Genomic DNA, 15,444 nt, shown 5'->3' with positions numbered 1-15,444 from the left:
TTTATGTATATATTTATATATTTGAGTTCTGGCTCCTTAATAAGATTGACAACATAATTAGGTTCTCTTGGAAGAGTCACAAAAGATGTTTCTATAATTGTCCACAGGAGCATGCAGGGCCCAGCAGATTCACAATCCTGCTTGGATCATGTGAGAGCATCATTGCATAAACTGATTCACTTCTGCCTGACTCTGATAGTCTGAAAAGGCCTGCCTAGAGGCCCTCCATTCCATCTCTACAGGCAGCTGGGCTGTGAATGGGGAGATGAGAGTATCTAGGCCATGGTAGATTCTACAGAAACGCATGTTCTGAAAGACACTGGAACATTTTGCTGTCCTCGTTCTATTTGGCTACAAAAGAAGCATTCCCTTTATTGTAACCTTAAAGGGTTTTACTATACTAAAAATATTCACCCCGTCTCTGCAGAGTTGTGGCACTCTGTCTGACACAATCACACAGTTTTGTGCTAATTTCTCCTCAGAGCAAGATTCAAACAGGTGCACTTGGCATCTTCTTCCAGTGACAACTCCCAGACAACATGTTGGGGTTTTATTCTGTGCCATTGAAGAGTTGGTATGCAAAATGAGCAGTGTTAATTAGTGCAGTGTGAATAGCCTACATTTCCCCCCTATTATTAACTGCAGTGTACATTTAGAAATTTTTTTAAAATGTTTTAAAAAAGAATTAAAATAGAGCTATGAAGCAAATTGACTGCTGTCTCCAAAACCCATCTACAGAGCGACCATTTTCTTTGGATATTGAAGCAAGGCAACTCAGTTGTTAAGTTTGTAAACATTTTTGGAAGCCCCTCATTTTAAAGCTACTCTGCAGATTTTCACCAAACCAATAAAGCCGTCTCGTAGAATATCAGCCTGCCTCTGAATAACAACTGCTACAGCAAGAGAAGAGCTATTTCCCTCATGTCCTGCTTCTGCACCTTATTTCTAGAGGTGTCTCCCATACCTTCTCATGTGTGAAGCAGAAACCATCAGCTGCTTCAGATGTCTTGTAAAGACTTATCTTTCTGGCCAGCCTTTCCCTGATCCATAAGACTGGAGCCTGTTTTATGTGTCTGAATTCTTGTTTTATTTGTTTGTATATGCTTTTACATTACCTTCTGCATTTCTGTTTAAATGACATTGTTTGTTTTCTGTATTGTACATCACTTTAATATTTTATAAAATATTAAATAGCTTATTAAGGTAAAGGTAAAGGGCCCCTGACAGTTAAGTCCAGTCGCAGACGACTCTGAGATTGCGGCACTCATCTCGCTTTACAGGCCGAGGGAGCCGGCGTTTGTCCGCAGACAGTTTTTCTGGGTCATGTGGCCAGCATGACTAAGCTGCTTCTGGCGCAACGGAACACGAGCAGCGCACAGAAACGCTGTTTACCTTCCTGCCTATTTATCTACTTGCACTTTTTGGCGTGCTTTCGATCTACTAGGTTGGCAGGAGCTGGGACCAAGCAACAGGAGCTCACCGCATCACAGGGATTCAAACCACCGACCTTCTGATCGGCAGTCCGAAGAGGCTCAGTGGTTTAGACCACACCACAGCGCCACCCGAGTCCCTGATAAATGGCTTATAAATGCTTTTAAATAAATAGAATGCATGTAGGCCTTGGGCCTGATCTTGCACTACGCTTCTTAGGTTCTTATGTTTTCAGCCTTGTAGGTGTGACTGTCTTGTGCAAATCTGCACAGCTTTGTGCCATTTCAAATAATTCCATGGCACAAGCCAATTTCACACATATTTCTAAGGAGCAATTCCACACCTTCTGCCCCGGCCTCATTTCCACCCTAAGAGCTGCACAGCAGGCAAAAATTCAACTGTGGGAAATGGTGTCTAATTCATTTGTACCTGTATGCAACAGTTAAAGATATGGGGGTGGAGGAGTGAAAATGCTAGGAGAAATAATACTGAAATTGTGCAGCTAATCTGTTGAAAACCTGCTTTGCAGAGACAATAAAAAGGACATTCCAAAAAGGCCCTTTTCCGTATTCCACTCAGTCACTAACTGAGACCTTTCTACACTGCCCACTGTAATTAAATCAATTCAATATAGCTTTATTTTAGCTGACAATCTAGTTCATGGACTTTAATTCAGTTTCTCCACTTTTGCACTGAGGTAAGTGCAATGTGACTGAGTCACAGCTCTCATTTAAGGCCTAATTTGGCAGTTTGAAGATTTCTGCTGCTCTGGGAATTATAAAGCATCTTCATGTGACCTATTTTTGCTCTGCTCAAAATAACATTTTGAATTCTATTCCCTTAAAATCCTCTCAGAACATTCCCACCCCCCCACTTTTTTTCAACATAGCTGCATGCAGACCAAGATTATAGATGGAGGAAGGGAGCCATATTCTGAACGAAATTCCATATTCAGTGGTCCTAAAGCTTTCTGTTCTTACATATCCACAGAAATAATGGCTTTCACTCCCCCCAAATTCAGAATGCTTTGCGTGTCAAAGGATAATGGCATACTGAGTTATTTCAAAGGGCTCAAGCATTTCACATAGACCATATCTCCACCAAAATTTGGCCAGATATATACTGTGATGGTGTTTCTACTTCATTAAGGAACTAAATCCAACGTCTGGGTGTGATGTTGAATGGCTTCAGTAACTAAAGGGATATTTTACCAACTCTGTCTGATCCAATGACCATGGACCAGTATTAGCCATACTCAGAATAATTTGGCTTATTAATGTCAATGAGTCTATGTTGAGAAGAATTTAATTGGCTACCACCAACTGAAGAGATAGGATTTTACAATCTCCTTCTTGTAACTATAATGCTTGCATAGTATATACTGTAGAGCATTCCAAAGATACAGGTAGTTGAGACAGTGGCTGCCCATCTTAACTTTGATGGAGAAAACTGGGAACATATAATAGCAATCCTGCATAAATGACACATCAGGAACAGTTTTAAGATGTTGATTTGAACCTTTACAGCAGGCATGTCCAAAGTCCATTTCAAGGGCCTAATCCGGTCTGCTGGTCAATTTAATCCAGCCCCTGTGGCAGTATATGTCCTGGGGTAAAATCCTAACAACTGCAATCCTAAAGAAAGCTCAACAACTTTGGTCAGCCCTCATGCATGTTCACTTCATCAAATCCAACCCCCTTTGAAAAAAGTTTGGGCACCCCTGCTTTACAGCATTACATAACCAGACAACCTTAGGAAGCATCTCTCTCTTGCCCAACAATCACTGAGATCAGCAATGAAAGACCTATGGACTGTAAGGGTGAGCCCAAGGCATTTTCTATACTTGCATGGGGGTTGGTGTGTGTGCATGTGTATAACCCTCCCTTACTTAACTCTACACAACCATTAGGGCAGGGATGGAAAACCTGTGGCTCTCTAGATGTTGTTGTGCTTCAACTCCTGCCAACCCCAGCCTCTGTAGTCAACAGTTTAGGGTTGACGGGAGTTGCAGTCCAGGAAGTTCTGGAGTCACAGGTTCCCTATCTCTGCACCAGCACATTCCAGAATATCTTCCCTTTGGGTGGCAGTTTTGATATATCTGCTCTTGCAAAGTTGTTTTATTATTCTATTGAATATTAGCATCTATATCTTTTAATTATCATGGTTTGTTGGGTTTTAAGTAGCATATTGTAAAGTGGCAAAGAAAGCAAGGTGAACAGAGAATATCATACCATACACATAGAACACAGAAGACCATCCAGTATATTGCACTAAAATCCCAGCCAATGGCATTGCAATTACTGCACCTGCATAAGAACCTGGAAAAGAAGACAGCAATTAACAAAATGGAAATGCTTACTGAGGGGACAGGTCAGAAATGAATATTCATAAGAAGCCATGTTTCTGTCTGTCAAATGTTCAGTTTCTACAAGTTCAAAGTAGAAAGACATCTTTGTTTATGCAGGCTTCTGAAGAAAAGCTTCCATTGATGTTTTCTGGACAAAATGATCAAGTGAAGTAGACCAAATGGACAACATTACCATTTTTATTTGGCCAACATCATCACATGGCTAGTTCATCCCACAATACTAAAATAATGAAACAGTCAACTTACACAATTATTTTTGAGTCTTATTTTTGATCCATTTGGCTTTTTTGAGGGGGAGGTGTCATATATCAGATGTGATAAAATGGACACCTAAACACATTAGCCACGAATCAGATGCTTGATTCAATGCCAATTTAAATGCCTTAAAAATACTCCTTTCCGGTGCACCTGTCATTTGTTATGTGAATACTGAGGAATTCCAAATGATTGTTTCACCATCTCAGTGTTTCATTCAGGTTGACAAAGAAATCCAATTGTACTGTGTGAATCAGAGCTGCAACACTCGGAGTTACATTCTTAAATTCCTAATTTTTGTTCACAGACTGAGAGGTGTGAGCTTGCTATTCCAAACTCTTAGATGGAAGAAAATCCAATGGCAGTCAATAGGCGTGAACCTTGTTGATGAATGGTGGGGGGGAGAGAAATATCAGTTTATTTCAGAGAATGCTGGATAAAGGAGAGGGGGGATACATTTGAGAAATTAAGGTGCTACTTACCACAGAAAGAAGTAGTTGCTAGTCTACTTCTCTCTAAAGGAGGTGCCCATTTGCTCCATATCCCGTGGCAAGCTGGATAAGTGACGCCCTGTGGAGTAGATGACCTAGTTTATGATACCTGCTTCAGCATAATATAATTTGAGTAGTACCAGGAGTAATCAGTTACATGGAGCAAATCTGAGTTGTGAATATTCATAGGTCACTGAGGAGCTGGCAGATTTATGACTATCTGTGACAAGTAATACTGGAAATGCAATACTCATTTTCAGTGAAACATCTACATATATTGTGCCTGATCCGATGTTTTCTAAGTTTGATTCATTCATTTATTTTAGTGGGGCAGAAATTAAACACCATAGCACCCTATGGCTGTGTATGTTTTGGTGGCATTTTTCATTTTAAGGTAAAGGGACCCCTGACCGTTAGGTCCAGGTGTGGCCGACTCTGGGGTTGCGGCGCTCATCTCGCTTTATTGACCGAGGGAGCCGGCGTACAGCTTCCAGGTCATGTGGCCAGCATGACTAATCCACTTCTGGTGAACCAGAGCAGTGCACAGAAACGCCGTTTACCTTCCCACTGGAGCGGTACCTATTTATCTACTTGCACTTTGGTGTGCCTTCGAACTGCTAGGTTGGCAGGAGCAGGGACCGAGCAATGGGAGCTCACCCCGTTGCGGGGATTCGAATCGCCGACCTTCTGATCAGCAAGTCCTAGGCTCTATGATTTAACCCACAGCGCCACCAGTGTCCCATTTTTTTTTCTTTTTCATTTTACCCGCTTTTAATTAGTCATATGTCTGATCAGACTCGGGGTGAATTGGCTGATAAGCTAATGCATTCAGATCCAACTGTTAGTCATTTAAAACACATGCTGCGGATGGTGAAGAAGGTCCATTGAAGCTAATGGGGCACTGCCCTGTCAGCTTCCGTCTGCCCCCAGGCAGCCCCACCTGCCAGTCTTCTTTCAACCATTCTAGGGGCTGGTATTGCATGCCAGCTTCCTCCTCCATAAACTCAGTGTTGCACTTGTGGAACTCAGCAAGGAGAAGGCAAGCAGCAATTTGGATGCAAAGCTGAAGGATACAGAGGTACCAGCTAAGGAGCTGGACCAGATTCAGGGCTCTGAGCCTGCTGCTGGAGTTCAAGAGACGACTGGGCCAGCAGATGACTGACAGCCCACAAAACCTGGGCCTATAGAGCCACAGCCAGGACCCTTATTGCCATTGTCCTTTGAGCCACCTAATGCTTCCCATAGTATCTCAGTGACCCAGGGAGCACACCAGGCAGGAGGTCAAGGAACACAGGAAGATCCGTGTCTTTTAAGAATCTAAGCTTCCCACAAGGGGGTGGAGCCTGAGTGAAGTGACCTGGGGGCAGAGGCTTATAAAGGCTTAATGTACTATCAACCTCTGCTTTCTTTGGGAGCTGCCCTTCAAGAAAAAATATTGGGGGCACAGTGTTAGAGACACTGTTGAAGGGTTTTTAAAAATAAAAAATCAGGGGGTAGGCAGAGATGAGGTTTTAGGAAAGATGGCAAGTGAGGTGTAATAACACAACAGTCGGTAAGTGGTGGTGATCAGGTTTTTCCTCTGGCCTTGTAACACCATTAATTTCCAAGGAGGAGGAGAATCTCGTTGGAGGGAGTTGCTCACTTGGAGCTATCCATGGTACTTCAGCTCGTGCTCTGCCTCACTGGATCCAACACCAAGGTGCTTGTGTCACCTGCCTATACAGTGGTACCTCTGGTTACGAACTTAATTCGTTCCGGAGGTCCATTCTTAACCTGAAACTGTTCTTAACCTAAGGTACCACTTTAGCTAATGGGGCCTCCTGCTGCTGCTGCCGCCGCGCCGCTGCTGTGCGATTTCTGTTCTCATCCTGAAGCAAAGTTTTTAACCCGAGGTACTATTTCTGGGTTAGTGGAGTCTGTAACCTGAAGTGTCTGTAACCCGAAGTGTTTGTAACTCGAGATGTTTGTAACATCTAATCCTGTGGGCTGTTTCTTTCTCCCCACTTTCCTCATGCCTAGCTTACATTTCTTCTCTGCTCTATCCTGACATTATCTTCTCTTCTGCTCAGCTCTTTCATAGCTTCAGAATGAATTTCCTTCAAAGCATTCACATTGTGCCTACTCCTTCAGGAGCCCCTGCAGGTCATTCATGTTGGAGCAAAGAAATATGTCATGTCAAGGTTACATTATGAGGATCAATCTTTCTCCTATTCGAGTTGGCCATGGTGATAGAGAAGCACACGTTAAAGAGTTTGTATTTCTTATCCATACCTCTACAAGACCTTGCAAGATTCTGACAAAGATAACACATCCATAGTGCACTCGAGCTGCGGACGGTATTAGCATATTGAGAGTGGACGTCAATAGGATAGCCGCACCAAAAACCCTGTAAGAGAAGAGGAAGGCAATGGAATGATGCTGTTTAAACCTATGCCAAGAATTCAAGCACACTGATCTATCTTTTTATATTTAAGCTTTCTGTGAAACATATGTGCTGACTTAGATATCTGTGTTATTCATTCCATGCATGCCAAAATATCTATTTTAGTAGAGGAATATTGTGATTTCATAAAGGGTTATTTTAAATGCACTCCACATGCAGGATCCATCTCTTTGGGGAAATATTTTCCCAGTACTTTTTCACAATCAATCCACATTTCCCAGAGTGGGAAGAAGTTTCGGGTTCAGTGTTACAAGGTGTAGTGTCCTTTGCATGAGAGTGCACTGGTGTTGTATGGTGCTTTGCAACACCTTTTAAACAAAATATACAAGCGCAGACTAATCAAAACAAGCAGGCTCCTAAAAACAGGGATGCAGATTCTCCGAGAGAGATTCTCTGCAACCAACTGCCTTCAGCCAGTTCACATCTCTCTCCAATTTCAAAGAGCAAAACTTTATTCTTTTCTGAAACACACTGCAGAACACTCGTTTGACTTCAACCTTGGCAGGTAGATTGCCTATTCAGGAAAATGTCTCCTGACTATTCGCTCCCATTAATGGAATGTCAACCAACCATTATGGCATTACAAAGCCATCAACTAAACAAAAGATGGTCACTTTCAATCACAATGCTAGTACTGGACTTTGCATAAAATCATTCAAAATACACCATCAATGACTTATCGCTTGAGGAAGGTCAGTAGGTGAATATGAAAACTGTCCCAACTAAAATGTATTGTGTTTAATTTATGTTAAGCACTATAAAAGTGCTGCTTGTTCTTTGATGTTGGATATTAATGCAAGTAATCACTTGATGTTGCATTCATTGAGTAGTAAAGAATGCATGTGTGGACGCACACTTAAAGGAATGGGTAGAGAAAACTAATGTCAACACTGACCATACAGGGAGCTCCATGAACAGTGTTGATTTTGAACTACAATGACATATGTCCAAAACCAATTTCCTACTAAGAACCAAGAACTTACTGCATTACCTTGAACAGGTGATCTACCTCTCCTAGCTGCTGTTAAGGATAAATGAAATAAGGAAAGTGTGTTGCCTTGAACAGGAAATGGGAGTTGCATGGTGATCATCAACAAAACAGTCAGGAAAATGTGGGTTGTCTTTAATTCATTACAAACAAAGCAGGAAATAGGGCCATATTGCAAAGCATAGAGCACACTTCCAGTACATGCTTTCTATGCATCTGTTTATAAAAAGAGAGAGAAATTCTGGAACTGGAAACAGGATTGATTTTGTTTGAAAAGACAGAAAAATGACTTAAGGCAGCTGTGCAGGAAAAGGTCACTTGGTCCACAGAGGATGCTCCACTGAGATAGGTCTCCACTTCACTCTCTTATTATTAATACATCCCACCAAACCTCTTTCTGTATAAACAATCTCTCTCTCTCTTGAGAAAGAAAAAGCCTGAGTGTGTGACCGAGTACATATACCTATGTTTGACAGCTTTTCTTCACCAGTTTCCTGTATTTCCTCCCTCCCTAGATTAACTATACTAGTTTGAATTCAGTGTTTACTTTAACATACAGTTTGTATTTCCTAGATGATGAACTCTATTAAACGTATGAGTGGCTCATTTCCTAGTATTTTATTTTAATCCATTCACTCTAGTGCATTTAACGTACATGAAAATCTGCCCTTTCGTATGAAAGTACCAAGATCCCAATGAAGCCAAGTAGTTAAATATATACGATAAGGTTATATTTCCTAGTTTGGTTAAAAAAAAAAAAACATTTTAAGAAACTGTCATCTATATGCCATGTTTCTTTTTTGTGGTCACTTTTGTATCGTACTTCATTGTCCTTTCTATTGTACTTCTGTAGTCTCCCTTTTGATTATTTTACCATAGGTTTCACATATTCTTTCATTGCTAGAGTTGTTATATTTTATATGAATAAATGTATCTTGCTCTATTTCTGGTGAGGACCAAATTACACAGTGAATTGGAATGATTTGGGGCCTTTCCACCCCTCACATGTGATGTCAATAACCCATCCTAGAGTCAGATTAGGGACCCTACATAGCTTTGTGTTGCTATGCTGTTTCTGTTCCTTCTGTACCATACAGATAGATAGATATATCTCTGTCCATGGGCTTTGCAAAAAATGAGGTTGTCCAAAATGTTGCCTGCAGAGCAATGAAGAGCTGGAGGTGGGTGATGGCTTTTGTTGTTAAAACACAGCAGCAGAGGGTTAAAATTAATTCAATGTAGCTCTGCTTTAACAGCAGCAACAACAAAACCACAGCCCTTCAGAACTCCACAGACAGCCTAACTCTGTGACAACCAAAACGAAAAGGCGGGTGTGAAGCTACAAAGTTTTTTAAAAATACAAATACCCCAAAAACAAATACCCCACTCAGCCACCTGCTAATTCTTGTATGGTAAGAAACAAAAAAACCTGCCCCTACCATAAAGGATTACAGAAGAAAGTGGATCCCTTTTATTTCCCTCACAAAAAGCCCCTTGACCTATTTGTTGGCAATTTGGCATACTTAATTCGCTACAGTAGGATTTTCCTGTGCCTGTAAATTTCATCCACTTTGGCCAAAAGGGGGGAAAGTTGTAGCTATGTTTACATTCTTCATTATGGTGAATGGGAAACACAGGGCTTTGGTTTATACCAAGTGGCTAAGGACCTGAAACACAGATCAACACAGAGAGAACACTAAATGGCTAGAAACAGATCAGATTTATTTTTTTTTAATGCACATGTACAGATACAAGGCAAATCTTGGGGCATGTGCACACTCCTAGCATGAAATACCATTAGGGTCTACCTGACTTGCTGTCTGATTTTACAAATACTGTACTGCAAAAACCCAGCAGCTCATAAGACTAGACCTTCAGGGATTTAGTGTTGCACAAGTAAACAGCTGGTTTTGTTTATCCAAAGTTCTGATTATTTCTGATTTCAGAAATTTGGATAATCATTATTCAAACATATCTGTTTTCCTTTGGATTTCTTAGGCTAGCATATCTGGCCTGAATGCTCCTACTTGAGCCTCACTATTTTCCTCGCCTATCTTTGTGCTTTTTCTGTTTCAGGAGTCATTTTCTTTACTGAATTAAAGCAGAAATCAGAGTGTTTCATTTTCTATTATTTTCTGTCCCTTTAATGGCACAGCCTATATTTCTATATATGCAACCTTGTACTGCAACGTACAAGGAATTTCATCCAAAATCTCAAAATGGTATTTCTAAAGCTGACATCAAAATAAGAAGAAAGCTAATGTCTGAAGAATAAGGATAAAAGAAAGCTGGACAACAAATGCTAGGTTTGACCTGTGCTGTAACAAGGCTAAGCCTTCTAGGTGACCTTTTCATATTCACTGGCACTCACTGCTCCCATCTGTATTGTATAACATTTGCATTGATACATCTCCTTAAATTGCTAGAATATCTGGAACTGAGGTGTCTAAATTTGCAAACTTTATATTATCACAGGGACTTTTTAACAAATGCCTTAAATGCAACATTGCTCTTAATTTATTGATATAAAATATCTTATGATGCCTTTACTTAAAAGCACTAGGGTATGTGCAGTAATAACACTGAAATTCCAAGACAGCAATGAAACAGCAACGTACACTGTGTATAAAGCAGCAACATATACAAGCTAGGGCAATTGTAAAGTTAAAACAAATTCAAACCCAACAGATACAGCCTGCCAGCAAAGGCAGTTTAAGCAAGTGCTTTTATTTTTCCCTATCAAAAATAGCTCCACTTTCCAGAGTCACCCTGGTTATTTGGGTTCCATTCTGTACTGCAACATTTATACCACAGTCATTTCATGGCTTGCTACCCTTTTCACCTTTTCAGACACCATTAAACAGTAGCACTTGCTTTAATATGAGTCTAGCAGCACAGTCCTATCTCAGAAGTCCTACAGTCCTACAGTGGGGTTTAATCCCAGAAAAGCATGAGTCTTAATGCAGGTGATGGGAGGGGGAAACCAGAAGTATGTCTGCAATATCCAAAAAAGAATCATTTAAGGACATTAAAGCACATTGTGTGGTTATCTGTCAGCAGATGGAGCAATTGCTTCACTAAATTCTACTTTCAGGAAAGTATTTCCTTACCCAAAGTAAATCACATTTTTAACTGGACTGTCAGTTAAATATAAATGTTACTTTCAACTCCCTACACCACGTTCACTCCTCCTTCCATTATGAGATAATATATAGTAATACAGCACTGACACTGAAACAGTCCTAGCAAAAATTTAACATTTTTTTAGGGAAAAAGGATTGCTTTTATTGTCAGAAAAGCCTTTGTGCTGTCCCAGTTCCTTTGTTTTACATCCATCCTTCTTCCAGAAATGCTTGTACCCTACCATAGCTGTCAACTTTTCCCTTTTCTTGCGAGGAATCCTATTCGGAATAAGGGAATTTCCCTTAAAAAGGGGGAAACGTTGACAGCTATGTACCCTACACTTTGTCTACAGAGAGCCAAACTACGTTTGACATTAATCATGTCATTTGCCCAGGATTTCTCTTTGCAGAAATAGCCAGCAGGATTTGAGCCAATCTAGGTCAAGGCCCTGGTGGGGAGCTACAAATGCTTTAGCCCTTTTGCCTGTGCTATGGTCCCAATCCAAACATCCCTAAGGTCCTTAAGCCTTTAATTTGTGGGTGGGAGGAACTGCTGTTGAAGCTCTTTGGGGGGATAAGCTCAGAAGTCCACTGGAAGCACTACTTTGGGGGATTCCAAAAGCCTCCCCCTCTTAACCACATAGTGCCTGTCTCCTGTTCCTCACTTGCTGGTTCTCTCCAGATCCCATGAGCAGACATAGTGTGATTTGTGTCTAGGGCCCCTACAGCACCATGGAATGCATATTTACTGAGAAGTAAATCCAGCTTTGCAATGGAGCTTCCTCTCAGGAAGGTGTGCTTAGGATTAGAACCCCAGTTTGAAGTTCCTGCTCAGCTATCAAGTCCCTGTAGAATTACGACACAGTCCCAGTTCACAGCTTTACATTTCCATCTGTAACAGGCGAACATGATCCAGCCGAAAAATGACTGTGAAATGCTAAATGCTAAGAGTGCTACACTACTATTGATTTTGATAATGTTTTGTCATTTTTATCATTTCTGATGCTTTAAAGGACTTCTTAGACCAAGGGTAGGCAAATTAAGGCCCGAGGGCTGGATCCGGCCCAATCGCCTTCTAAATCCAGCCCACGGACGGTCTGGGAATCAGCGTGTTTTTACATGAGTAGAATGTGTGCTTTTATTTAAAATGCATCTCTGTGTTATTTGTAAGGCATAGGAATTTGTTCATATTTTTTATCAAAATATAGTCCGGCCCACCACATAGTCAGAGGAACAGTGCACCAGCCCACGGCTAAAAAAGGTTGCTGACCCCTGTTTTAGACTGTTTACTTCCCATCCAAATTTGTCTTTACAGTGGCAGACTTTGGGGTCTCAAATTTCAGCAGTGCCCTGTGCAACACCAAAATTTTGCACCCCCACCTCTCACCTTCCATTCTACAGTACATCATAGTTTCAGTGCCCCCCAGGCTCCGCACCCAAGTGCAACTGATTTATATCACACTCCTGTAAATCCACTTCTGGCCTTGGTTAGAAATTGTTTTGTTGTTGGCTTTTACACTACAGTGAGCTTCTTTGAAAATGTTTTCTAGAAAGGAGATATGGGAATGTTTTAAATAAACAAAGGTTCCTGTTACTACTAATTTTGCCCTATAAAGCACCATGCAGTGTCAGGATGCTATATAAATCATTTGCAGTAACACTGCTCCTATCAAATGGTCCTCAGTGTCAGGAGTCCCTTCCAAACCTCTAGGCTGCCACGTTTAAACCTGGCTAAATGTCATGTTTGTGCCCAGACCTGACAGTCGATGCAGCATGGTCCTTCCATGATCAGAAGGACCTTTGATTCAATAGGAACTCCACCTGATTGGAGGAATGGGAAACTATGCCTTCCAATCCCCGCCCCTTCTCCCTACCCATTCCAGCACCACATCTCACACTGTTTCATAGGTCCTGCAACCCTCAGAGCAGATTTTCTGAGGGACAAGAAAAGGGATATGGAGAAAGTTGATGAAGATGATTGGACACCTCTCCCTTCCATCACTGTGAGCAGAACTCCACTCAGGTTATCTGATCCAGACTGTGTCTACCTTGCCCCATGAACAAAATAAAAAAATTCCTTCCAGTAGCACCTTAAAGACCAACTAAGTTAGTTCTTGGTATGAGCTTTCGTGTGCATGCACACTTCTTCAGATACACTTCTTCTGTGTGTATCTGAAGAAGTGTGCATGCACACGAAAGCTCATACCAAGAACTAACTTAGTTGGTCTTTAAGGTGCTACTGGAAGGAATTTTTTTATTTTGACTATGGCAGACCAACACGGCTACCTATCTGTAACTTGCCCCATGAAGTACAGTTGCTCCCCTTCGCTTTCTGTTTTTCACCAGCTGATAAACATTTTTTTTTTTTTTGCTCTAGCCAGTTTTTATTTTATGAGACAAGCAATGCATTTATGATTTAGTTTTAACACCTGACCCTGTCTCTTTTATGGCCTGTGTTATGAGAATATTTTAAAATAAAAGATAGTGGATTCGCATTAGAATTCTTGAATAAACAACATTTAAAATTTTTTAAAAATGCAGTATACTGCACTGAAGGCTGACAGATCCATTGGATTCACAGTTTTCCTTGTCACATTAAACCAGTGATGAGACAGGCTATTTCTATTCATTTAAAAATATATACTCCTTTCTACATGACAAGGGGGTGGAGGCATCTGTGTGTGTTTCTCTAACTAAATCCTATTTTAAGCCTTTCATGAAGGATTAATATGGATAAACTGATTCTCTGCCACCACCTCTAATCTAATAAAAGCTTGGATGCATTATTAATTTTTGCCACACATCTGAGACCCACTTTTTTTTGTCAAGCAAATCCCCCAGCCGTCCCCTCCCCAAATCCCTCAGTGCATCATTAAGTTGTGAACACGGCTTCATCACCTATGACAGAAAAATGGAAGACCCTCGAGCCATATGGCAGAGGGAGAGATCACTTGATGTTTCATTAGCCCCCTCTGTGGGGAAACTGATGTAAAAAGGCACGGCAGGGTGGTGGGAGATCAGAACCTTTCAATGAGGCTTCTGCAGCACCGGCTGATCTGCGTGGAAAACAAAGGAGCCCATGCTGGTGTCTGGGATCGTCTCCCAAGTCAAATATGTGAAGTACTGACTTCAACAAGATGTCAAGCTGGCACACTACACCCCAGGCAAGCACAGGCAAGGCAGGTGCCACATGAGCTGGTTTTTATTCCCCTTTGCCTTCTTCACACAGCACATAAATTATGGGATTTGGGCAGGAATTCTGCAACGCAGAGGGTTGGACTAGATGGCTGTCAGAGTCCCTTCCCCTCCATAATTCTACGATCCTACAAATTTGCATCCGCAAGATGTCTTGATGGCCACCAATTTTGATAGCTTTAAAAGTGAATTAGACAAACTCATAGAAGATAAGCCTATCTCCCATCTCCCCTATCAGAGATAGTGTGCCTCTAAACCGCAGCTGCTAAGAATCGCAAGTGGAGGAAGTGCTGTTGCACTTAGCTCCTGCTTCCCACAGGCATAGCAAACCATTGTGAGAAGAGGATGAAGCAGGGCTTGATGAAGCAGAGCTGTTCTTGTCCCCTAAAGACATCTGCAGCAACCATGCAGCAACAGAGTAATAACTTGACATAAATTAGGTCAACAGTAAGTCTAGAATCACATATTATCCTCCAATGTGTGATTGTAAACTTCTTTTTTGGTTGCGATTGCTGCTGGTAAGGGAAGGTTTAAACTTCTCTCCTCTCTCTCTCTCTACATGCCTGGTCCATGATGGAACCCCTCAGCACCACCACATAGGATTGGATTATTAACACCTCATGGCAGAGCTGTAAGCCGCACAATTAATTTTCATGCATATGGGGTTGGCTCATGAGTGACTTTTCAGGAAATGGGTTGCAATCCAGTGGAGACTTCCCCTGGATGAAGGGAGGGAGGCAACTTTTGTATATTCCCCTTGGAGTTCCCTGTTCCCATGGGTGGGGGCAGGAGGGGCAAACTCTTACACACACACACACACACACACACACACACACACACACACACACACACGGAGCTTGCCCCCTCCATTGCTGGACTCCTTGTCAATAATATATAGTGTTATTTTTCTTTCAGAGATCTGAGCATGTGGAACACAACAAAGCCACCTAGAAATATACTTTGCCTCTACTGTGCCCACCCCCATTTTCCCCCAGTGTCACCACTGACTGTTCCCATTCTGTCTTAGAAGGTCTTGGACAGTCCCCATTCCTGCAGAGCAGATTTTCAGAGGCACAGTCTAGTATAAGCAGGTTCTTACTAGACTTATCTATGGGTGACCTACACTCAAACCTTGTGTCAGAACATAGCCA

The 15,444-nt window shown here is 41.6% G+C and overlaps 1 protein-coding gene across 1 annotated transcript in view; it reads right to left on the bottom strand.

The window, feature by feature from the left end:
• SLC17A6 (solute carrier family 17 member 6) overlaps positions 1-15,444 on the bottom strand; it is a 44,337-nt gene that overhangs the window by 9,326 nt on the left and 19,567 nt on the right. The window contains exons 4-6 of the mRNA XM_081165024.1: positions 6,817-6,931; positions 4,537-4,624; positions 3,663-3,749 (exon numbers count right to left, since the gene is read on the bottom strand). Coding sequence (XP_081021150.1) covers positions 3,663-3,749; positions 4,537-4,624; positions 6,817-6,931 — 290 coding nt within the window. The remainder of the gene's footprint in view (positions 1-3,662; positions 3,750-4,536; positions 4,625-6,816; positions 6,932-15,444) is intronic.

The sequence above is a fragment of the Podarcis bocagei genome (genome assembly GCF_964188305.1).
Source record: "Podarcis bocagei genome assembly, chromosome: 1".
In the NCBI taxonomy this organism is placed as follows: domain Eukaryota; kingdom Metazoa; phylum Chordata; class Lepidosauria; order Squamata; family Lacertidae; genus Podarcis; species Podarcis bocagei.
The sequence above is the reverse complement of the archived record's forward strand: the minus strand, read 5'-3'. Positions and strand labels throughout refer to the sequence as shown.